Source organism: Capricornis sumatraensis, chromosome 5, assembly GCF_032405125.1.
Source record: "Capricornis sumatraensis isolate serow.1 chromosome 5, serow.2, whole genome shotgun sequence".
In the NCBI taxonomy this organism is placed as follows: domain Eukaryota; kingdom Metazoa; phylum Chordata; class Mammalia; order Artiodactyla; family Bovidae; genus Capricornis; species Capricornis sumatraensis.
The window spans coordinates 86,449,675-86,476,525 of record NC_091073.1 but is presented as its reverse complement, the minus strand read 5'-3'; the positions used below and the strand labels follow the sequence as shown (position 1 = coordinate 86,476,525).

Here is a 26,851-nt window from a genome sequence, read left to right as displayed (position 1 = left end):
CTGATGCTCTATTTTAAAATCAATGATTTCTCTGAATAGATGAATCTAACATGCTTCTTATTCCCTTTGCTGGAAATTGATGTTTATAAACATAGATTTATGATTGTAAATTGTATTCTATATAGCTGTCTCTGTATCAGTCTTTTTCAAGCTTTAAAACTTTATCTTTCTCTAAATATAAAAATGCTATTATCCCTCATCCTCCACCCCCCCAGCCCCTATGAGTCTCTCTTCAATGTATTGTCATTGAGTAAGAAGAGCTTGTGGAGTTTTAGATTCTATGGTTAGATTACAAAAAGTAAGCTTTACATTTTATTTTCAAAATATTTTATTTTATAAGTGAGTAAAACTTGCATTAAAATTATAATAGTAAATATACTTTTAAATTTATCGATGCAGAAACTCTCTCAGTGGAGAAGCAGAGCCTACTGGGAAAGAATGTATTGTTTTTAAATTAACTTAATATGTTGCCAATTTGGTGTCTACAGACCTTGTGAAGCTGGTAAACAAGTGTCTGTCCAGGAAAAATCTCCTCTGCATGAACCAGCAGAACCATAGTAATCAAGTTCATTGTGGTGACCTCACCAATGGGACTGCTTGGCAGGGAGAGCCCGCCCACCTTTCTAGGGGCCTGACTTCAACAAAGGCCCTTCTGGGCAGAGCGCACACATTGGTATACTCTGTCTATGGTTCATTTCCTTTCTTTTCATGGCTGTGGCAGAAAAAGCCCTTTTTCAGATATTTTTATTCGATAAGAGCATTTCTTTCTGTATCCAAGGCACCTTGACCAAGTGTGTTTCTGGAGCATGGCCTTCTCAGTTGAGTTTTATTAGGGGGAATCAAGGCTGTCTTTTCATAATTAAATAGCTATAGGGTCTGCTCTGAAGGTCTTCTGGAAGCCTGAGTTTCCAGGGTTCTGCTGCCAAATAGCTGGAATTACAATGGCATTGTGATAATATTCCGCATTATTGTAGCATTACTGATTAGTGAAGAAAACCTCAGTCACTGCTACTTTATCAAGACTGTCCTAGATGGTGTGGAGTGATCCCAAAAGACCAGCAAGGATGCTCTTATTTCATCAGTGAAATGGAATGGGATAATGCATTGAGAATATGCATGGTGGTGCCATACTTCTTGGGTTCAAACCTGAATGCTGCCACTTTTACAAGACTGGAAACTGCTTTGGCTCTTTGTAAAATGTAGATCAGAGTGAAACTTTCCCCTACCCTAGCTAGTGTTGTCATGGGGATCAATGGAGTTAGTGTCACTTGTTTAGAAGAGTCAAAGTGCCTAGAAAATCCAGTGTAAGTCCTTGCTATTGTTATTATTAACTGTGGGACTCAGAGGGACCACATACACACAACCAACAGCAGTAATTGTCAATTTTTGATACACATAGAAACCACCTGAGAATCTTAAACCATAGATTGGGATCCAGAGGGACCAGAGTGGTCTGAGATTCTGTGGTTGCTGCTGACCTACAGACCATACTTTCAGCACTAGGGGTCTAGAGCATATGAAGCACCATGTTTATTTCTGTTAAGCACCAGAAATTATTACTGAGAGCAGAATTAACATAACCCCAATTAGAATCACTCCTTGTCTCCTGGAAAGTTCCAGAGTGGGGCCTGGGGAGGATTCAGTTCTGGCCCTGCGCCTGCCATTGACCAGCTGCGTGTCCTGTCACTTAAGGCCTGCTACTTCAGTGCACTGTGTTTCATTTTCCCCATCTTCCAAATGGGGATAATAATCCTTGCTTTAGCTACTTCACAGGATTGTTGTAAGGGTCAAATGAGAAAACGTATGTGAAAAGCTCTTTGAAAAATTAAAAGTGCTACCCAGTTTTAAAGGGATCAATAGCAGCAGAAGGAGGGGCCAGTTGGTGACGGAGAGCTCCCCAGAAGAGTAAATTCTGAGCTTGGGCTAGATGGAGGTAACTGTTAATGGAGCAAACAGCACAAAGATAGAAGCAGCTAAGTCTACTGTGTGTGGACCTGTTTGAGAGCCACAGCGAATCAGTCAGGGTTCCATCCCAGGGAACTGATGAGATGTTAAATTCAAAAAACAGAGAAAAAGAGCATAAAAGGAAAGGTAAAAACCTTATTTCATATTACCTTTTTATTAAAACTTTGTATTATATATTAGAGTACACCTGATTAATAATGTTGTAATCATTTCAGGTGGACAGCAAAGGGATTCAGGCATACATATACATGTATCCTTTCTCCCCCAAATTCTCCTCCCATCCTGGCTGCCGTATATCTTTTTTGCTTTCTATTCCAGAGGACTTAAAACTTTTTGACCTTAAATTCCAGTACAAGAGATGTTTCATATTGGGACTTAGAATACACTTAAATATAATATGTAACTGAAACTAAGATTTCTTGAAATAATATTTGCCCTGTTATTTCTTGAAATAATAATGTGTGCCAAGCATTCTGTGTGTGTGTGTGCCCACGCTCAGTTGTGTCCGACACTTTGTGACCCCATGGACTGTAGCCCTCCAGGCTCCTCTGTCCATGGAATTTTCCAGGCAAGAATACTGGAGTGGGTTTCCATTTCCTTCTCCATGGGGCTCTTTCTGACCCAAGGATCGAACCTGTGTCTCTTGTGTTTCCTGCATTGATGGATCCTTTACCAGCTGAGTCACCAGGGAAGCCACCAAGCATTCTATTACAATCTTATTCTACTATCTTCTATCACATTGTTTTTTTCAAATGCTGATTGCAACTCACTAAACTTGTTTCATATCCCAGTAATAGACTACAAACCACAGTTTGAAAATCACTGATCTAACCCAACCTGCCTGTTTAAACACATAGTATACAGTTCTTCGCTTGTTATATATTCTTCTACTCACTGAAATGCAGCCTCAATGTCCATTATTCCAATGAAACTGCTCATGCTAACATTTCTTCTTCCAGTATTTTAATTAGCTGGTATATGTTAACATATTAACAAGTCTAGTGGACATTTTTCTCTTCTTCTCTTACTTGACTCCTTCCAAAGCATTTGGGATGACCAGTTGCACTGTCTTCCTGCAAAATCTCTCCTTTGGCCACTGGATGGTCTTGAACTCTGAGTTCTTATCTCATTCATTGAGTGTTTTATTCTTGGTTCATTCCTGGCCTCTTCTTTTCTGCCATAGCTGTGAACTGTTGCTGATCCCCAGAATTCTGACCTTCAGTCATTGCTCTTCAATACACTTTTCCTGGGAGTCCATCCACTCTACATATAGTTTTATATACTGCCTGTTTGTTGATGGTTCCCAAGCCAATGTCTCCACCCTACATCCTCTTCCGTGAGCATCTGGCAGTGTCAGCCTCTCCACTGGAGTCCCAGAGGCACTTAGGATGTATTATATCCAAACCTGAACATTTTATTCCAGGAAAAATACAATAAGGAGAATCATGGGTTTTGTAACCTGGGTCAGGAGCAGTTGACAGTGTCCTTTAGAGCAATAATTCTCATGTTTGCTTGGCCTTGATGATGCTGAGACTTCTTGTAGACCACCTTGTCCTATTGCTTCCATTTGCCAAAGAATGAATTTAAAAGTTGGCATTACTATTCATGATCCATGATGATGAATATTTCTCTTCTTAAAACTTAGTTTTATTGGAGTATTGTTGACTTATAATGTTATGTTAGTGTCAGGTGTATGGATTATTGCAAAATATTGACGGTAGTTCCCTGTGTTATAGGTCCTTGTTGGTTGTCTGTTTTATGTTCAGTAGTGTGTATGTGTTAATCCCAAACTCCTAATTCCTTATTATTATAATATAGAAGATGACATACAAATCTCAATTATTATTACATACTCCAAACTGAAGTCTGGAGTTACCATATTCTCAACATCAAACCTCTAAGAATCCAGTATTCCACCAACCTGATAGAAAGTTCAGGATGAGACTTGCATTCCTTGTCAGTTGTCATAAATGCCAGCCTCCTCTTATGCCAAGAGCCTCAGTCCTTCTCTGATAGACAATAAAGAGGGACAGTTTAGTCCACGAGAAAGGACAAACTGGTCCATGTGGATGGACCATTAAATCACATACTTATTTGCACAGCAATAGAACCATCATGAAGATTAGAGTCACTCAATCTATTAATTTTTCTTTTTCTCAATTTCAGTTGCCTTTCCCCCCTCAGGTGCAGAAACTTTGGGTCAATGCCAATTTGTTTAACTGGATTTTTAAAATAAGCACCAAAAATATCAAGCTGTTCTTTTAAGCTCTTATAGTGAACTCAGCCAAATCAATTAAGCAAATTGGTTTCAAAAATACCTACCAATTCCAAATAAACCTCTTCCTTACTTCAGAGATAGTATATGGCAAGGTTTATGCAGAGAAAAATTTTCCAGTTGAATTACCAACTTCTCAATGCAGGGGATTTGAAAGGGAAATGCTGACATGATCTTAGCCATGGTGGTGAAAGAGTGCAGCTCTAATCCAGCAGGGCTGTTTTGACAGAGGTTAGGAACAAGGCAGTACTGGCCTGGAGGTGCTTTCCATGCTGTGACCTGATTTGTCTGTGCCTTTGGTGGGGCACTAAGGGCTTCCCTTGTGGTAAAGAATCTGCCTGCAATGTGGGAGATCCTGGTCCAATCCCTGGGTTGGGAGGATCCCCTGGAGAAGGGAAAAGCTACCCACTCCAGCATTCTGGCCCGGAGAATTTCATGGACTGTATAGTCCTTGGGGTCGCAAAGATCCGGACACAACTGAGTGACTTTCACTTTGGTGGGGCACGCATATTAAAAATACCTGCATTCATTTTTCCCTCCTCTTTAGTGTGATTAAATAAATACGCATGAAATCTAAAACACCACCTGGAAGGTTTCTCGGTTTCCTTTTTCCCCTTTGTTTGCCATCTCGCTTCTCACCTAACATTTCAGCAACAGAAGCACAAGAGCTGTGTTTTCGTGTGAGTGGTAATATGTAACCAGAACAAACAGAGGACGTAGGAAAGGTGGAGAAAAGTTAGATATATAAGCAAGAAAAAGTGAGTTATTGATTTTATTGACTGGTCTGTTAACTTCTGACATTGCAATAAAGTCTTATTTATTTGTATACAGAAGACTCAATTACATAGATACATATCATTTTAACAACTGGGTTATTTACAGGAGAATTGCAGCTTCATAAATAATATAGAGCTGGGATTTCTCAAGCTGATGTTTATCCATTGTTGCCTAGGGAAGTGGTGATGGCTATGCACATACCTCTGTGGAGTCATTAGAACAACATCGCGATAGGCTTGGGGAAAAGAAAGGAGGGGGGCAAGGAACAAGAGGGAAATAAGGACAAGAGTCTCAGCACAGCTAAAATATATAGTAAATAATCCTGGGTTCATCAGATCCAGATAGAGTCTCCTCCCTCCTGAAAGCTGTCAATGGAGACAACCAGGTTCAAGGATCAAGGTCTTAAAACTTTCCTTTATATTTTGTTATACAAGCCATTAAGATTCTATTACAAATCTTGGTTTAGGAATAAAAAAAATGAAGGATATGTTTCAAAGGAAGTTTTAAAGGAGAGGGTCAAGAACTCCCAAACATCTTCTCTTGGGGGGACAACTGAAGGAAATGGAGATTGACTTCCTGGGGCTGCCCCTCATCCTCCAGGGGTCCCGGAAGTCTTGTACAGGGGATCTCCTGAAACAAGTCTTTATTTAACTGTTAGTTTAATGCATAGCTTCCCTGCTAGGCTGTAAGCCTCAGAGGCCCAGGAAACATATCTGGTCATTATGCAGTCCATATGTGTTGGGAATGAGTGAGCAGGAGAAGTGGACAACACAGTACTATTTTCTGAGTCCCTAGCATCTTGTAAAATACCTGCCACCTAGCAAGAACTTAATGCCATGATGAGTGAATGATCAAAGAGTAGGGTTAAGGATCCCAACTTTCAAATGAGGTGGCTAGAGCTCACATTTGGTTTTGGATTCAGAACCCAGACCCAGATTTTAGGACTCTGAATCCCACAAGAATAACTCCCCTACAGATCAAGAACCTGACTGCTCCCGATGCAAGTGCAGAAAAATGGCAGCTATAAGAAAATAAAAACATATCTTGGCTACTGTGACTAATGCTTCAGTGAACATGGGAGTGTAGAATTTGCTTCATTTCCTTAGAGTATATACCCTAAAATGAGATTCCTGGATTGCATGGTAGTTCTGTTTTTATTTTGAGGAATCTCCATACTGTTTTCCATGACAGCTGCACCATTTTACATTCCCATCATCAGTACACGAGATTTCCATGTTCTCTACATCTTTGCCAACATGTATTGTCTTTTTTTTTTTTTTGAGCTATTCTAACAGGTGTGAGATGATAGCTCTTTGTCCACAATAGCCAAGATATAGAAACAACCTAAGTGTTCATCCAGGGATGGATGGAGAAAATGTAATGTAGACATACAATGGGATACTATTCAAAGAGAAAGAATCCTCTGTATGCCGCATGAACAGACCTGGAGTACACTATGCTAAGTGAAATAAGCCAGACCCAGAAGGACAAACACTTCATGATTCTACTTATGTGAGGTATCTTAAATTTTCAAACTGATAGAAACAGAGAGTTGAACGGCAGTTGCCAGGAGATGGGATGGGGAAGGGGTTGCTCCTCAGTGCGTTTAACATTTCAGTTATTCAGAATGAATACATTCTATATAGGTACTGCATTGTGCCTATTGTTAACAATACTGTATTGTGTACTTAAAATTTTGTTGAGGGTAGAGCTCATGTTAAGTATTCTTACCACAGTAAAGTAAAATAAAATACAAACAGAACCCAGGCTGTGCCCTGAGCAGTCACTTGCTGTTTACTCACTCGTGAGGGCAGTCACTACCTCCTTTTTGGCTGTGTCTATTCAGATTTTGAGTCCGCTTATATATACACCTGTGCTTAGAATCCACTTAGGAGCCAAGTTCTATTTTGAACTCATGTTTGTATGCCACCCAGCCCATGTATAGATTCCTAGACATCAATTGCACCATTGTGGCCAAAGCCATCACTGCCAGACATTGCCCTGAAAATTGTACCTTCCACTTGGAAAGTGTAATTTCTTTTTTACTTTTGTACCCTAGCTCACACTTGCCTGTGTGTCCTTCTGTCCTGAGTGCTCTCTCCCCCGGGTCAGAGCTGGGAGCAGTGCCTGTCTTCCCTCTGCCCCAGAGCCCTTGCAAACCTCCAGGGGAGGTTGCTGTCGGATCCTGCTCCGTCTTGTCTCTGTGCTCCTCTCCTGACTCACCTGTGAGCTCTACCCTGCCCTTGGGGCATTGACAATGTTTGAAGCTAATGTTGAGCATCTTTGTCAGATCAAACAGCTGTGGCCACAGTTCCCAGGCCTGCTGTCTAGAGCGCTGCCCACTCTGCGTACAACAGCGCTTCTGGACGTTGCACTCAGATATGTGGACCGCGGCATAGGGCTCTGTCTCCCTTGTAGTGTAACAGTAATGATAAGAACAACGACAATGATAAGAAAGCTCAACTTGACTGTTCACTATGTACCAGAAACTTTGATTATATAGATTAGTGTACATAATCCTCACTTTATGAGGGAGGTACTATTCTTATTTTAATTTTACAGATGATGAAACTGAGCAGAGGAAGATTAAGTCACTTGAGCTCCCATCTCTGGTACATGATAGAGACAGCGAGCAATCAGCTTCAGAGCCTGTGCTCCCCGCCATGAGGCACTCCCGCTCCCTTTACGTCTCTCCCTGGAGCTGGCCTTTAGCAGTGACAGGTCTCCTGATGGAGTGTCACCATGCTCACCCCAAGTCCTCACCGCCCCCATCTGCAGATCCGAGACGTAGAAGCCAAAGGTGGGGGCATCTCCAGTATTTATAGGGCTCACCAGCACCAGTGTGTAGGATGGATGAGAAACAGGACCAGCCAGAGGCAGGATGACTGTACCCAGGGTCTGAGAGACAAAGAGGGCAGCTGGAACAGAGAAGGGGGAGTGGCATGCAAGGCTGGGGTGCAAGATTTGGGGATATGCTGGTTGGCTGTCTCTGGGGGAGAAGGGGTGAAGCAGAAAGACCAGGCAAAGAGAACTTAGAGATTTGCTTTTGGAGCATGTGTGATGAGAAGGGTGAACACGAATGGGAATTGTGCATTTGGGAGGAACTGGAGCTTTTGAGAGGGGAGATGATGAGTTTTTTTGTTTGTTTGTTTGTTTTAGACTTGAGGGAAATGTGCTGTTCTGATCACTGGGCAATACTTCAGAGGAGTTTTTAGATATGGCAGTTTAGATTCAGGCATCATCTTCATTCTCCAGTCTTCCTGCATTTTTTTCCTATACCCGAATTCAGTCTTGGATATTGGTCGCATATGATTTTACAGGTTCCTCGAAAGGGTGTACTCTGTGGCCTTGTGCGTTCCTCATTCCTTCTTCATCAAGATCACCTGTGAGTGGATAATCATTTGTAATAATGCTCCACTAATAACTGATGGTGAAGCCAACTTTCTTGAGATTTTATTTTTGCCAAGCACAGTGCTGGGCTCTTTTCACCCTGTAATCTGTTTCCCTATCACAACTATAATACAGGTGCCATGACTACCTCCACTTTACAGTTGAGGAAACTCAAGATTAGAGAGGTTGAGTAACTTATCCAGAGCCACACAGACATCACAGGTGAAGCAAAGATGAAGACACAATTCTTTCTAACTCCAGGCTGTATTGTCAGAATACAATGGCTGGGCACTCAGAGGAGGCCTTGATGTCCTCTTCCTGAACACAGTCTCACAGAATAACATCAGACAAGGTCACTCTGAACAGGATGGATTGGGATAAAACCAAGATCACCTCATAGTCATGTCCAAAGACAGACGAAAACAAGAACATTGTCAAGACCGCAAAATGACCAGCTAGTCACCCATCCTGGCTAATAATCAGTGAATATTTTCTTTTTCCAATTACAGCTTTAACTCCTCCTTCTTTCCTATCTTCTATACAAGAATTATTAAAATATTCAATCATAAGATTGCTTGGACTTCCAGATAGCATCCAGTCTAGAGCAAACCCCACTTTCTCAAACCCTCTCTAAAAATCACTCAACCCAAGCCCAAATGGATGCCATCTTTTCTTACTGTGATGCCCCATTGCAGTCTCCCTCCTGTCAATGAGTCTATAGATCAAGTTCAGCTACATGGTAGTCTTTGGCTGCAGCATGTTGACATTTCTAAACACACCTCATCATACACATTCTTAGATTTGCACACATGTCATAGATTTGCTTACAGTGTGGCTTGAAGCCCCAGACTTGACCAAATGTGGGTCTGAATCCCATCTCCTCTTTCTCCTCTTCCTTAAAAAAATAATAAGCTGTGGATGTATGTCTGTTGCTGAAATTTTCTGAACATCAGTTCTGATATCATGATTGGGGGGTGGGGTTGGTATGAAGATTAAATTAGGTGACATATGTAGTATATTCTAGTCTATTGCCAGACTGATGCTCTAGAAATGTTAGTTTCTTTCACTGATCCTTTCTTGATTGAATCTTTTCTTCTAAATAAGGCATTTTATCCAACTATCATATTCTAGTCATGAAGTCTGATTCACCAAATCTTGAGGATATTTAGAGATTAATGTAAAATTTCTAGTTTACGCTATTACCTATTCTCTGTGCTGAGAGAGTTCCAGGAAAACCCCTACTTCTGCTTTATTGAGTATGCCAAAGCCTTTGACTGTGTGGATTACAACAAACTGTGGAAAATTCTTCAAGAGATGGGAATACCAGACCACCTGACCTGCTTCCTTAGAAATCTCTATGCAGGTCAGGAAGCAATAGTTAGAACTGGACATGGAACAACAGACTGGTTCCAAATAGGAAAAGGAGTAGGTCAAGGCTGTGTATTGTTACCCTGCTTATTTAACTTCTATGCAGAGTACATCATGAGAAACGCTGGACTGGAAGAAGCACAAGCTGGAATCAAGATTGCTGGGAGAAATATCAATAACCTCAGATATGCAGATGACACCACCTTTATGGCAGAAAGTGAAGAGGAACTAAAAAGCCTCTTGATGAAAGTGAAAGAGGAGAGTGAAAAAGTTGGCTTGAGGTTCAACATTCAGAAAACTAAGATCATGGCATCCCATTCCATCAGTTCAGTTCAGTTCAATTCAGTTGCTCAGTCGTGTCCGACCCTTTTCGACCCCATGAATCACAGCACGCCAGGCTTCCCTGTCCATCACCAAATCCCAGAGTTCACTCAGACTCACGTCCATCGAGTCAGTGATGCCATCCAGCCATCTCATCCTCTGTTGTCCCCTTCTCCTCCTGCCTCCAATCCCTCCCAGCATCAGTCTTTTCCAATGAGTCAACTCTTCTCATGAGGTGGCCAAAGTACTGGAGTTTCAGCTTTAGCATCATTCCTTCCAAAGAAACCCCAGGGCTGATCTCCTTCAGAATGAACTGGTTGGAGCTCCTTGCAGTCCAAGGGACTCTCAAGAGTCTCCAACATCACAGTTCAAAAGCATCAATTCTTCAGCACTCAGCTTTCTTCACAGTCCAACTCTCACATCCATACATGACTATTGGAAAAACCATAGCCTTGACTAGACAGACCTTTGTCGGCACAGTAATGCCTCTGCTTTTGAATATGCTATCTAGGTTGGTCCTAACTTTTCTTCCAAGGAGTAAGTGTCTTTTAATTTCCTGGCTGCAGTCACCATCTGCAGTGATTTTGGAGCCCCCCCCAAATAAAACCTGACACTGTTTCCACTGTTTCCCCATCTATTTCCCATGAAGTGATGGGACCCAATGCCATGATCTTAGTTCCATCACTTCATGGCAAATAGATGGGGAGACAGTGGAAACAGTGACGGACTTTATATTTTTGGGCTCCAAAATCACTGCAGATGGTGACTGCAGCCATGAAATTAAAAGACACTTGCTCCTTGAAAGAAAATTTATGACCAACCTAGACAGCATATTAAAAAGCAGAGACATTACTTTGCCAGCAAAGGTCCATCTAGTCAAAGCTTTGGTTTTTCCAGTAGTTATGTATGGATGTGAGAGTGGACTATAAAGAAAGCTGAGCGCCGAAGAATTGATGCTTTTGAACTGTGGTGTTGGAGAAGACTCTTGAGAGTCCCTTGGACTGCAAGGAGATCCAACTAGCCCATCCTAAAGGAAATCAGTCCTGAACATTCATTGGAAGGACTGATGATGAAGCTGAAACTCCAATATTTTGGCCACCTGATGCGAAGAACTGACTCATTTGAAGAGACCTTGATGCTGGGAATGATTGAAGTCAGGAAGAGAAGGGGATGACAGAGGATGAGATGGTTGCATTACATCACCAACTCAATGGACATAAGTTTGAATAAACTCTGGGATTTGGTGATGGACAGGAAAGCCTGTCGTGCTGCAGTCCATGGGTTCACAAAGAGTTGGATAGAACTGAGCGACTGAACTGAACTGAACTGATTCTCTATGCCATAATTTGTAGATATATTAAGACCAATGAATACTAATGCATTTTATTCATTCTGAGATACATAGCATTCTCGCTCATATTTTAATGCGACATCTTAAAGGGAAGATTATAGGATAAAAATTGGGATGTGTCTTATAATCAGTGTCATGTCTTGGTTTAATTGGCAGCTTTTTGTGTTGTTGTTCTTGGTGGAACATATAATATTCATGAATTTTATATCAGTAGCATCCTAGATTTCATAAAATGTGGTATATATTTTTAAATGACTGGACAGCTCTTCTTCCACTCTTTCCCCTTTTCACCATTGTAGTTAATGGTTGGCTCTGTTTTCTATTTCAATTCAGAGACTAACTGCCATTGTAAAGCCAAATGTAAGCTCAAGAAGTTGAGTTTTTAAAGTATTTGGACTTAAAACCTTGCTATTATCATCTGAGTCCAACTCATGTTTCATGGGCATATTTGTATAATATGAGCTCTGACACAGAGCCAAAAATAAGTTAATATAGCAAATGGAAATTGCTACGCATTTGATCCTGTCATGTAATGGAGTTAAAATAATGCTAAAAAACAATCTGAACAAGTTCTGTGAAGCTTTTGTTCTATTTGACTTTAAGTGAAACAAAAATCTTCAGAACAAGAGGACAACAAAATAATGCTTTGCTAAAAGGATGAAAGAATATGACCTAAATCTATTAGTGATAGAACACTCTATGAATGCACTCAAGTTAATAGCATCTTTTAGCAATAGATACTTTTTCAATTACAGTAATGCTAAGAAATAAATAGGCTAAGTGAGAGAAAAATGGTCAGAGACACATGAATTGGACTAGTTGTTTGTTCAGTTTTTTTATAAACAATTCTCAAGGGGCAGAAATCTAACCAACAATCTATTGATGGGTCATTAATTTGAGTTTCCATATTCTAGATCTACTTCATCTTATTACAGGGACAGTGTTTTGTTGCCCCAGCTCCAAAGGTTTGGCGGCACTTAGCAATCTGTACAGTGAGTTGTGCAACCTCCTTTTCTTCCTGCCCAATCTTGTGTTGTCATGCTGTCATAGAAGCTCCATTACTGTAAGGGCTTGCTAACTAGGTGTGATGCTACAATTTCATGCAATGTAATTCCTCCAGGGTATTTCCTTCCTGTCCTTTGCTGGGTTCTAAATGACCCCACTTTCACCAATCTTTAGTTGCACGCAAGAGTGATCGCAAATGCTACCCTTTTGGAGTATCTGTGTGGAAATGCAGTTTTATTTCAGCTTTAAGGGGTTTAAAAATTTTATTCCCCCTTTTTAAAAGCAGTGCTCTGGCTACTTTTGCAAAGAATGTGCTGTTCTGAGAGTAAATAACTGAAATGGAGAGGCAGACTCTTATCTTCATGGAACCTCACAAATGGAAAAGCAAAGATATGGAAAGAGAAAGTGTCAGGAAAATTGCCATAAATCACAGAGCGAGGATATTGGGCTACATCTGGCATCCGTTTTGTTGTGTTTTAAAAAGGATAAATATGCTTCCCTTTAAGAATGTAGTAGCAACTCTTCCCGCTGTGAACCTCTTCACTGGGAGTCCTCCCATTGGGTTGCACAGAGTGAGACATGCTCCAGGGTTATTACTGTGAGAGAGTGTGTCTCTGGAATGTTTACTTTCCCTGTATTCTCACTTGTCCCCGCCTAGAGGATGTAACAGTCCACTGCCAATGTCTGCTAAAATACACTTCAAATGCCACCCAAGGGAGTGAAGGAAGGAAGTTGGAGAGGAAGGAAGGGAGGAAAGTAGGAGGGAGGGAGGGAAGGAAGAAGGCAGGAAAGGAGTTACAAACTCAAAACCAGTGCTTCTCACACTTCACTGTGAGTATGAATCACCTGGGGATTTTCTTTCAAGGCAGATTCTGATTCAGGGAGTCTGAGACCCTGGATGGACTGAGACCTGCAGGTCTGCCTTCTTAGCAAGGTCCCAGGTGATGCTGATGCTGCTGGTCCAGAGATCACATCTTGAACACGGAGACCCTAAACTAAATGCAGCTGTCTTTTTGCTGATTATGAACACTATCTTAAAGGAGACTGGGATGCTTACTTTCTAGGAACTTGTCAGGATATACCTGGGAACAAACAGGACACAGGAAAAACTTGTGGAAGTCACTGGACTTCTCTGGTGGAAGTCACTCTCCCTCGGTGTGTTCCATTTTCCTTTCTCCATCACCCACCTCCCAGACCGGGTACCTAGAGGTGTCTGGAGCCGGGGTCCACGAAGTACAGAAGAAAATATCCCCCGAATATGGTTTCTATCACGATGTTGGGATTTATTGTATTCTGTCTCTCTGGGACATTTCGTGTGATTTACAGGGTAGTGTAAGTCTTGGAGTCAGATGGAATTGGGTTCCAATCCCAATTCAAATTCACTAACTGTGGCCACAGGTGAGTTGCTTAACCTGTGTAAACCTCAGTTTCCAAATCTGTGAAAGGGGAATGATAATCCTGTAACACAGGGCTTCTTTGGAGATTTAATGAGAAAATATATACAAAATACTAAACAAAGTGTCTGGCCTAAAGTAAGTAATCCATGGATTCTAGCTATTATAAAGTATTTGAGCAGTGGAGTAGTCTAGCTGATACAGATGTGGGCTTTCATCGATCAGATAGCCTGGGATATAGTCATGTCTATATCACTAACTGGCTTCTGAGGTGGCTCAGAGGTAAAGAATCCACCTAACAATGCAGGAGGCAAGAATTCAATCCCTGGTCCAGGAAGATCCCCTGGAGAAAGAAATGGCATCCCACTCCAGTATTCTTGCCTGGGAAATCCCATGGACAGAGGAACATGGTGGGCTACAGTCCATGGGGTTGCAAAAGAGTTGGACATGACTTAGTAACTGAACAACAACAACTGTCACTAATTAGGTATGTACATAACAGTGAGTTACCCTCTGTAAAGCTTAGTATCCTGTACAAATGGACATAGTAATCATAAGCACCCTATAGGGTTATTATAAGGGTTAATGGGTTTCCCAGGTGGCCCAGAGGGTAAAGAATCCACCTTCAATGCAGGAAATGCAGGAGGTGTGGGTTTGATCCTTGGGTGGGGAAAATCCCCTGGAGGAGGGCATGGCAACCTACTCCAGTATTCTTGCCTAGAGAATCCAGAGGACAGAGGCGGGGTACAGTCCATAGAGTCGCAAAGAGTCGGACACAACGGAAGTGAATGAGCACACACACATGCACGCAGAAGGGTTAATGCTGCTACTTATTTGCTCAGTCGTGTTGGACTCTTCATGACCTCATGGGTTGTAACCCGCCAGGTTCCTCTGTCCATGGGATTCTCCAGGGAAGAATACTGGAGAAGGTTGCCATTCCCTCCTCCAGGGGATCTTCCCGACCCAGGGATCAAACCCGGGTCTCCCACATTGCAGGTAGATTCTTTACCATCTGAGCCACCAGGGAAACCCAAGGGTTAATTATACATATATATGTGTGTGTAATTAATGTATTATTTGGCACATAGAACTTTATATATCAAGCAAATTATACCAATAGCTCTATAAAATGATCAAGGCAAAATAATTATCTATTCAAAAGAAGGAACATTTTAGGAGTTGGTCAGACATTTCTTATGCCTGGAGGAGTGAAAAGAAAGAGCTGCTATGACTCCTCAAATCCTACCAGGTCACCCAGAAGCTCCTGAATGCTTTTGGACAGACCAGTGTCCCTCTGCAACAAAGCAGACACAGGACAAAAGGAGAATGGGAAAAAATGTCCAATGCGATGAGTTTTTCATTAATCTGAATTGTTTCAATTTAAAGAATTTTCCTTTAATCAGAAAATACACCCTTTGGGGTGGGAGAAAGGCTTTAAAATGTGTATATTGTCAGATCATGAGAGTATGTAGCAATTTAAAAAATATTTGTACTTGGCAAAATGAAATGTTGAGATCTTTCTATTCTCACAATCATTAATTGGCTGCTTTAATTGGACTGCCCTGTGAAATCTCAGTCTGGGAAAGTCAACAGTCTGTGATAATCTAATCACCTGCTCTTTGCAGTCACTGTGGATGTAGGGCCATGCGCCTGCTGTACTTAGGGTCTCTGAGATCTTGTACCGCATGTGTTATCAGAAGCGACTACACCCAGAGGCCATCATTTCCAATTGAAAAAATGATTTCTTCCATTGTGGCTCATGGTTAAATCATATTCTGAATGTCAGTTCAGCAGCCTTCTTGCTGCTGAAAGGTTGTGCAGAGTTCAGACCTCTGGAAGGCGTGTAGGTCTGGAGAAGAGGGAACCCATACATCATTGTGGTTTCCACCTGACTTCCGTCTGAGCCAGGAGTTTGAGCTCGTGTAACCACGACATAGCTCCCTCTGTTTCACCCTCATTTCCTTCTCAGACTTGGGGTCCAAGTATCTACAGGCACACCTTGTTTTATTGTGCTTCACTTTAATATGCTTCACAGTCATTGCATTTCTTTACAAATTGAAGATCTGTGGCTACCCTGTGTTATCAGATGATGGTCAGCATTTTTATAAGTATTTTAAAATTACAGTGTATACATTTCTTAGACATAATACTATCTCATATTTAATGGGCCACAGTATAGTGTCAGAATAACTTTAATATGCACTGGGAAATCCCCCAAACTTGTGTGAATTGCTTTATTGCATTTTTTGCTTTGTTATGGTGGTCTGGAACTGGATACACAGTGTTCCTAAGGTCTGCCCATCTTGGGGGCTGCTCACCTAAGAACCTTAATATACTGAAAACAGTTTAAAAACTCAATGAGACTTTTGATGGGGCAGGTCTGTAGGTCAGGGTGGCTGCAAGGAAAGCCTTGCAGATATTAGAAACAAACCCAAGAGTTGCTGTAAGAGGCTGGTGGCAGGACTATCGCGAAAAGAACCATAGCGATTTCTGACCCTACCACTTGTACTGTGACGATGGCAAGAAAAATGGACTAGCTTCCCTCCCTTCTGCCTCATCTCCACCCTAGCACATGCACGCACACATGCAGGTGCACCCATGCACGCGCACGCGCGCACGCGCGCGCACACACACACACACACACACACACACACACACTCTTCACGTAAGCTTGCACCAAAATTTTAAAGCAAATTATCAGCTTGGACCAGTTCAAGCATATTTAAGGTTCACTTCAGTTCAGTCACTCAGTCGTGTCCGACTCTTTGCGACCCCATGAATCGCAGCACGCCAGGCCTCCCTGTCCATCACCAACTCCCGGAGTTCACTCAGACTCACGTCCATCGAGTCAATGATGCCATCCAGCCATCTCATCCTCTGTTGTCCCCTTCTCCTCCTGCCTCCAATCCCTCCCAGCATCAGAGTCTTTTCCAATGAGTCAACTCTTCGCATGAGGTGGCCAAAGTACTGGAGTTTCAGCTTTAGCATCATTCCTTCCAAAGAAATCCCAGGGTTGATCTCCTTCAGAATAGACTGGCTGGATCTCCTTGCAGTCCAAGGGACTCTCAAGAGTCTTCTCCAACACCACAGTTCAAAAGCATCAATTCTTTGGCGCTCAGCCTTCTTCACAGTCCAGCTCTCACATCCATACATGACCACAGGAAAAACCATAGCCTTGACTAGACGGACCTTAGTCGGCAAAGTAATGTCTCTGCTTTTGAATATGCTATCTAGGTTGGTCCTAACTTTTCTTCCAAGGAGTAAGTGTCTTTTAATTTCCTGGCTGCAGTCACCATCTGCAGTGATTTTGGAGCCCCTAGAAATAACGTCTGACACTGTTTCCACTGTTTCCCCATCTATTTCCCATGAAGTGATGGGACCGGATGCCATGATCTTCGTTTTCTGAATGTTGAGCTCGAAGCCAACTTTTTCACTCTCCACTTTCACTTTCATCAAGAGGCTTTTTAGTTCCTCTTCACTTTCTGCCATAAGGATGGTGTCATCTGCATATCTGAGGTTATTGATATTTCTCCCGGCTATCTTGATTCCAGCTAGTTCATGCATATTTTACCATGGGTAGGTAACCCAGGTGACCTGTAAAACTAGGCCAGTGATTCCACCTCAGAGTGTCTTGATCTCATTTCCTTGTCGTCAAACTTGGCAACTGGTCAGGAGGGGGGATATCTGTTTTTCGTTAGTGAAAGTATAACACTGTTAGTAAGATAGGTCTGCTTTTGAGAAAATACATCTTCTTTATGATTTCTCCTTTAAGTAATTCATGCCCTGTCTCCCCATTTTAGAGATAGGTACTGAGAACTGATTGAAAACTAAGAAAAATTTATCTTAATTTTCCACCAAATGGTATATTTACATGGTCATTGATAATAACATGCTGGTTTGTGAATTCAGCCTTTTTTCGGGGAGAAAAAAGCCATGTCTAAATTCCTCTGGGGACACAAACACTTTTATCAGAATTTGCGCTGATTTGGAAAATTGCCCTCAAAGCAGCTGTAAGTTTACATGCAATTTTCAAAATTTAAAGACCTTTGACAAGAAGGTCCCTTGGGCAGGGCCTGCTTCATGGGCCATCAGCCATCACAGGCACACGCATCTCAGCACCCAGCAGGTTCCCATGTTTGGAACTTAATGCTCTGAGGTCACCATCTTGAAATTCTTAATAATTTATCTCTGAAATTGTGTTTTGTGACACAATTTGTGTCCAATGGGACAACAAGAACATGGGGTGGGACGCTGGGAAGCTTGGAGCTCTAGGGGTCCAGCCACTATGTCCCCACCTTCCCAGGACACAGCAGTTCTCAGCCACCTGCTCTCTGCCCTGGGTGCCCTGGGAACCCTGAAAGCTGGAGCGTAACTGTCACCTTCACACTTCTGCCCTTCATGGGGATCTGGGCTCAGGTGTGGGGAGAGCCATGCAATCAACTTGCAACTCACCACAATCCAGGTGTCCAGTGCATCCCAGGGTGGAGACTGCAATCCCTTGGGTTTACCCATCTGCCATGGATTAAGTCAGCAATCCTGAGGAAGGGGGGATTGACTTCTCAGCCCCAGGCTAGGGACTTGCCTTTGCATTTGGCACTGAACCCTGTAAATTATGTAGGCAGCCCTCCTAAGCACGGAAACCAACTCCCTAAATGGACATTAAAACACAGGATCGACACAACCTTCATGTCCCAAGGGGCTGTGCCAGGATCCCCTCAGTAGGTTGAGAGCAAGGACATCATCCCTGAATCCAGTGCCGTGTTGAGCATGACCCCCTAGTAGTGACTTTGCCAGAGGATGTGGCCATTTACTGGCAAAAATGTGTTGAAGTTAGTCAAGCTTCTTAGATCAGGGAAGACATTTTTAAAATGAGACAGATCATTTTCAGCTGTCTTAAAATCTGTTTTTAAATTGTTTCAGCACATGTTGATATACATCTTCTTCATTTTAGGAACCACATACCTAAATGCCAACATACCTATATACATACATACATACATAGGAGCATACATACATTCCAAGCCCAGAGCTGGCCTGCAGCAGATACAAAGGTGACTGAGAGAGAGTCTTTGCCCTGAAAGAATTTATACTCTTGTGGAGACAGCAGTGCTCAAGGGATAATCCGTACCCCCAAAGCTCTCCACATGCCAACAGTGTGTTGTGGAATTTTGCTTAAGTATATTTGATGACTGTCTCTTTTTTCATCTCTTTTCTGAGAGGAAGCATTTACAGAAATTGAGAACTTTATTGGCCTGGATATCACAGGAGTTCAGCTCTGCTTTTATGAGATGGATGTGAAAATAAATGGTAAAAAATTGTTGAACGAAGACTGAAGGGAGATTTAGGAAATTTTGAGAGGGGAAAAAAAACGTAAAGGTTTTCAGAGCACATATGGAGTAAGTCTACATGGAGGACTGAAGCAATTATTGAATAATTTTGATAGATATTACAAAAGCATCTTCAGATAATCAAGTTCAAATAAGGGATTTGTAGGGTTTCTTGTTCTTGTTTACCTGGATATCTTGAATCTCTGTTTAACTTTTCATGCTTTTGTACAGCCTTCACATAAATATAACTTTTAAAACCATGAAGGATCTAGACCCCTCACTCAAAGATAACTGGATTTCCTACCACCAAAGGCCAGATAAGTCACCTGCTAACAGAATAAAGGGATCCATTCTTCCCATTAATGTCATGGACATTTACTGTTCTTCTTGCCTCCCTCAGTGGGTGAAGTTACAAGTACTTGACAACAGAACTTGCAAAAATGCACAAACCCTGTGTGAATTAATAAATTTTAGATTTTTCAAGTGCAGCTTATTACTTTAGAGTCTCTAGGTCCACTGGGGATCTGTATAGTGTTCTGGACATAAATACATGTGTGACCAGTATCCTAAAGAAAACTTGACAGGCAATAAAAAAATTGCAAACAGTAGCAATGGCTCTGGAAAGGTGTTTATAGACACCTCCGCCCCCTCTTGGCATTTAGGAATCTTGAAGAAATTGAAAGAAAGGGAAGTTTAATTTTGAGGGGGCTTCTGCCCTGCTTAGCTGAGTTCACATGTCCAACATGAAATAATAATGCATTCAGCCACCCATCTAATAACAAACAACCTCCGCATCACCTCACTCCGTGGTGAAAACAGCAGACAATGGGCAGGAAAGGTATAAATGCCAGAAAAGCTGAGGGATCCCTGTGACCTTCGTGTGATTATGTTTGTGCTAATGCATCACAGACAGAAACCCAAACTGTCCCTCTGAAGAACCCGATTCATTAAAAATGCATTGGTCACTAGCCAGGGAATCTCATGAACTGACTGTTGGAGGAATGGCCGAGGAGAAAGTGGAACTGGTGTATTCCGATGAGCCACTCACACGTGCAACTCTGTTTCTTCCTCCATCTGCTCCTCTATTCTGGAGTGCACATCTCTTTTACTTTTAGAATTGCTAAGACGCACTAAGTCTCGTTTGCTTCAGTTAATAAAAACCATTATACAAAACAATCTTTTTTTTTTTTTTAATTTGCAGAAGCAAAGCTAACTTGCTATAAGGAATGCAGTGATGGTCATTCAGGAATTCTGACCTTGACCTGGGGGTGGGGAGGCATGCAATTTTTGAGACTCCTTCAATCCAGAAGGTACTAAAGAGGTATCACCACCCCCATCCCCAGTTCTGTGGATGGCCAGGCCCTCCAGAGCAGAAAGAGCAGCCAGCAGCTTTGCAGATATTAGATATAAGACCAACACTGGAAAGGTAGTGTTGAATGAACCAATGCTCTGACAAGCAGGCATCTTAATGATTAAAATTAAGTTTTATTGTGGTATTTCAGCCCAACTCCTGATCAGTCTTTCAGTGTCTCCAACATTTATGACTTATCCTTTCCTTAGCAGACTTCTATCAGGGATCCCTGTATTTAGAGAAATGACTCCTATTATATAGCTATTTTATTTTATTTCCTGATCATCTTATTATTTATTTTTAACTTAGGTACTCAAAAATTAAAGCCCATTAATATAGTTTGACAATAGAAAAAAAAAACTGAATGAAGACCCCAAACTGTAAATGTTATAGGAGACTAATTCATTTGCTTTTCAGTCAACAGCATTCATTAATTGCATCTGATAAAGCTACAAAAGAAATAAGAAATAGAATATAGCTATTTTAAATTTTATGTTATGATCCTTTTTAAAATCAGGTTTTGAACTCCTTGAGATACTTATGAACATTATAAAATAGATGCATCTGACATGGATTGTCCCCTTGCTAAGCTAGAATGCCACCAGGGTTACAATGGAAGAATGCTTCAGCTGAAGGAACTTGGAGGGCCAAGGGGGTAATGCTGGCTGATGACCCATCTGCTGTTGTAGAACTAATTGTACATGACATTCTCAGCACAGAGAGATTCAGACTTGCCTGGACAGCATCTGAGCCACTGTGTGTTCCAGTGGTCTTCTATCACAAGCGGAGTCTTATAAAAATGTACACACTGGCCACCCCTTAGACAGTCTGTCAGTAACCTTATGAAGGATGTACTCAGGAATCTCCACAGACAATTCTGATTCACAGGCCTGGGTAAGAACTTTTGATCTAAACCTATGGTCTTGGTGAGAATTTGGGAGCAAATTGCCAATATCTTTGTGCCATATTACCTGGTCATGTTACCATGGACCAAAGGAAACATTATCCATGAACATCTCACTTCGTAGGCTCTTACAGGCCTGACCGTCTAGTTCAGATCCAAACAGGTAGGGTGGGGTGTGAGTTAATGGGGAGAGGACACGTAGGCTTGGGAGTAGGTATTGAGTTGACTTGGAGTAAGAAGATATGATGGGCAAATTAAATAACATTAAATATTGTATTGAATGTAAATTAAATCTTACAACTAGTCAAGAGAAATAGCAATTTTGTGACAAACATGCACTTTTCTAAGATATTTACAAATATATGTGCTCATTTAATTCTCACCATAGCAACCCTATGAAAGACATAGAATTATTTCCCCAGGTTTTTGCAAGAGGAAGCTGGTGTATACAATGAAAAAACTGGAAAACCGGCCAAGTTCACACAGATAGTTAACTGGCCAGGCTAAATCTCAACCCAAGTAGAGTTTCAGATTTAAGAGTCCTTGCTTTTAACCTGTCCACCAAACTGCTTTTAGTATCTAAACTAGAACATATAACTGATAAGGAAGTACTGTTAGCACAGGGGGCTCAACTCAACACTCTACGCTCCTGCTGCTGCTGCTGCTAAGTCGCTTCAGTCGTGTCCGACTCTGTGCGACCCCATAGACGGCAGCCCACCAGGCTCCCCCGTCCCTGGGATTCTCCAGGCAAGAACACTGGAGTGGGTTGCCATTTCCTTCTCCACTCAATACTCTATACTCCAATAAAATTAAACAAGCAAAAAACAAAACAAAACAAACATTGGAATTGTGATTGAATTTACCAAGAAGCTAATAATTTAGAGATATTTCCAAAATTGATGCTAAACAAGAGTAACTAGTGAAGTGGATGCCCATACCTATTTTAAAGGAATTATACCAGCCCCCAATTAAAAGCCAAACCTCTGTTTCCATTGAGTGAATATTCAATCAATGTGAATGATACCTACATCAAGAGCTGGACATAAAGCATTAAACCAGCAAACACAGTCCTTGCCCTTCTAGATCTCACAGTTGCTGCCTGAAAAGTCTAGACTATTAAATTCAGAACAGGCCGCGGAGAGCTTTCTCTGCTTCTTTGATCTCCAGAGAGGTATCATATTTCCTGGGACTGTGATCAGGAGTAACCTGCCCGACCCATTTAAGTTCACGTTTTCATATCTGTGCCCATATCTAACCTCAAATTCTCTGCTAGCGTACAGCTGAGCCCTGCTTCAAATCTCTCTGAAACCCTTAGCCAATGTCATTTATTCATTCTGACTGCTGTATCCCCTCTCTGACTTCTGAGAAGGCCCCTGATATGGGAGCTGCCTTACGACCCAGACTGATTAGTTTATGGTCCTACAAGGTTGTGCGTGATACATACGTTTGGGAGAAATGAAGATGCGCATTAAGGAGAAACATTACTTTTTGATCCAGGCAGAAGAGCATACATAATCTTCTCTAGAGCCTGTGAAAGACTTCATTTTACACATGAAATTGTGTGGAATTGCCCTGGACCCCACTGAACATGGTTTTTGAGAATAACCAGCCTCAAAACAAGCTGCTGTGCGCTGGTGAGAGCCTCCAGCAACAGAGAATAAAATGTAAGCAAATTTAATCTGTGTCAAGTTACAGGTAACAAAGACACCATCTTGTGACACTGTGCCTGAATGGGACAGATCTCAAACATTACATGATGTGGCATTAGAAACAGAATCAAAAAGTGGTCCCAGTACTGATGAAAGAAGTATGAGACAGAAGAGCCTGGCACAGTACAGAAAAAATTTTAAATTCAGAGATATGTATTTTGGGGAATGTGGTTTAAGAGAGTTTAATGTGAAAGCATAAAGATATGTTGAGGTCATTACTGCAAAATAAAAAAGAGACATGTGTTTGCAGATAACTTGAGCTAAAGATATAAAGAAAGAAACATACTTACATCATGATCATGATATGATCAACATCAACATGATTAACATCAGCGATTATTCCTATATTCATCCAAAAGTCCTGCAGGCCATCATTGCTCCTTTCTGAAAATGAGATAGTGTGAGCATTCCAACAGGAGAGTGAATCAATGGCTGAGGTTTGTTCCCTCCCTACTCAAGATATGTATGTTTAAATTGGGTAAAAAGATTTTTCTCTTTTTCTGTGCATTGTAAAACTTCCTTCATACAGTCAGATGTAAAAATCCATGTCAGGAAAATATAAAGAACAAATCAATTTTTAAAAGCATCTTCATAAAAATCATCAGAGGAGGTTTTTAACCATTTGAGAATTTACCTAATTGATCATCACTAGGTATCTGGTTAGCTCTATAAAAGAAGATAAAGCTCTACTGAAAATTTGAAGGCAAAATAGGACTTGAGTGTATAAGAACTGAAGTTGTGAGATTTACACTGCATAAGGCACCTCCCAGTTTAAAGTGCCCTGCTACTCAAGCATAATAAATAAATCACATATAAAAAATTTAGAAGAAAGGTCTTCTGCACATTATGGGAAAATTGTGGGCATCTTATGATGGGTCATCTTACCCTTGTTATTAAATGACAGCAATCATTAAAATGCCAAACATATTTTGACAGAATTCACTTTATAAAATGTCAGCAAGTCTATGTTTTTATTAGTTTGTTCCAAATCAATTTAGAAATTTCAATAGAATGCTTGTAAGTATTCCCTAAGCAATGTCCATTCCTGACTTTCTGCACAAAAAAAAATATTACAAATTAATCAGATTTTCAGATTTCTGCATAATGGCTTTGCACATTTATTGCTTAATCCTATTATAAAATGCTGTTATGATTGACACACGGCTGTGGAGATAGAAGTCAATTGAATAATATGTAGCAGTCAATTTTATTTGTAGCTTAATGTGCTGAAGTATTTTTTTCCCCATTTCCATTATTTATAAGTCTGTCCCTTTGGAGAATATATAGAAGAATTCGTTTTAAATGAGCCAATAATACCTTCTTTAAAATTTATAAGTGTGACAGAATCATATCTTTTTCTTCTTGGTCATCCATGGCCTGCCAGTAAACAGGGCTTGAATTGTCTTCCACTTGCTATTCATAGGACAAACATCAGAAACGAGGATCTTGTTAAGGATGGCTTGGAATTGGATTTCAACCACCAAGAAAACAAAAGCTTCCAACAAGAACCCTAAAAAATGGCTGCTAGCTTTATTTATTTGTTTGCTTGTCCATTTATTCCTGCATTTATTGTTATAGCCACTATATCACATTCTATGGTTGGTCCTGCAACAGAGCATATAAGCATACTCAGAGAAGATTTAAGAAGATTTGAAAGATCTGCTATTTTGATTGAATTTTGTTTCCCATGTTTTAGCATCCAACAGGATTCTAGCAAAACAAATATGTTATGTTCTAGGCTCACCACAGTGGGGCTCCTTGGGGGTAGGGTGATGGTCAGTTAGCACAGAGGAAATTTGCTTAAGGAGATACATGTACTTTTTAGGACCGAAGTGCCACCACAACAACCTACGGTACAGCATAGGGAACTATACTCAGTATCTTGTAATAACCTATAAGGAAAAAGAACATATATATAATGTACATATATATATATAACTGAATCACTGTTCTGTACACCTGAAATTAATACAACATTGTGAATCAACTATAATTCAATTTAAAAAAGGAAAAGTTCTTGTTTTCTGGAAAATGCATCCATGAGAGTCAATGTCTGAAGTATGTATGGAGAAAGAGCTTACGGGTATGAAGCCATGTTAAGGGATAATATAGATGTGCTTGGTCATGTCTGAGATCACACTTTCCCTGGCTTTGGAAAATTAGATTAGGTGTTGCGCACCTACGCACAAAGGACGCAGTTTCGCACACAGGGACCGTGCTGGCACACCCTGCAAGCTGATGTATAATGCAAGCCTATTAGCACGACGGATGATGGTGCCATTTTCTCTGCTGTCACGGCCTTCTCCCTCCTGGAATGACTTTGTCCATCCCGAATGTCCATTAGCATAATGTATGCAGTCGACAAGTGATTTGAGCTCTGGAGCTATTGATAAAGCACTCTGGCATATCATCTGTGCCTTAATGTTATGTGACATCACAGGAAAATGGGGTCATGTGAAGTTCCCAGGCTGGATTTCATATTAAGGGCTCACTTCTCTTTTGAATTCCAGGGGCCAGAGGAAACCCAGCACTGTCAGACCCAGGCACTCCTGAACACCAGGCCAGTCAGACCCACCCCCCTTTCCCAGTTGGACCACAGGTCAGTATCTTTCAACTGCTGCATTTGGCTGCATTTCCGATGGTTTAACCGTATAAGTAACCAAACAAATAAAATAAGAATGAGTTAAAACCAGTTAACTCCAACAGAGCAAAGATGGTGATAAATTTTTGTATGGGAAGCTGTATGACTACATTATTTATGAAATACCATCAGGAAAAAAGAATGTGTTAGCAGAACTCTTTTCTTTTTCAAGGGGATGTTGATTTTAATCATTTGGAAATTTTTTTTGTCTTAAAACCTACTAAGTTGTGCTGTTGGTTACCATGCAGTTTTCTGGAAAGTAAAACTTTAATGACTGGAGTGTGAAGAAAATTAAGTTATTTCAACCTTACTATAGCCATTTTTTGAAATACAAGACGTGATTTAATATAAAAAAGTTAATGCAATTTTAATGCAAGTTCAGTTTATTGGGTTTGACAATATTGTACATCACATATAGCTCCTGCATTAATAAAGAAATACATTCATTATTTTTTAAAGTCCAATATTTGTTTTTTGCCGCCTGGTGTGGTTATATGAAGATGTAGAACGCAATTATAAAAGGCTGGGCATTAAAAAAAAAAATCTGTCCTTTAGTGTGAAGCTCTCAGAGTTCACCCACTTTTATGGAAAAAGAAGCTGATCCTTGAGCCTTTCTCCCTCTTTGGCTGTGATAGTTTTTCCTGAAAATGAGTCACTTTCAGCACTTTGGGGATCATCAGTCCGAGCAAAGCTTGAAAACCCACGTTTAGAGCTTGAGTTGGTCTTGACGTTCTTATTCCAGCTGCCGCCACATCTCCCTGTGGCCTCAGATTCCAACATCCATCTCAGAGCATGGATGCCTCTGTGCTCCAGACAGAAAGCCTGGGGAGATGCCTGAACTCTGATGGAGCCCAGAGGGAATTTTACTGGGCATCTCAGAAACTAACTTCTTCTGGTCATGCCCTTTCTAATTTCATGCTTGTGACATACTCGTGTGTGTGTGTGTGTGTGTGTGTGTGTGTGTGTGTATGAGCATACCAAGTGTAACAACTCTGATGCCTTCAAGTTAGAAACAGAGCACAACACACCCAATGAGAAGCGAGAGACACTGGGACAAACTAAGAGTACAGGCC

General features: G+C 41.1%; 1 protein-coding gene across 1 annotated transcript in view; it reads left to right on the top strand.

Moving 5' to 3' along the window:
- The window catches only part of POU6F2 (POU class 6 homeobox 2), a 496,246-nt gene that overhangs the window by 202,206 nt on the left and 267,189 nt on the right, over nt 1-26,851 (top strand). The window contains exon 3 of the mRNA XM_068973219.1: nt 25,648-25,736. Within this exon, the coding sequence (XP_068829320.1) occupies nt 25,648-25,736 (89 nt within the window). The remainder of the gene's footprint in view (nt 1-25,647; nt 25,737-26,851) is intronic.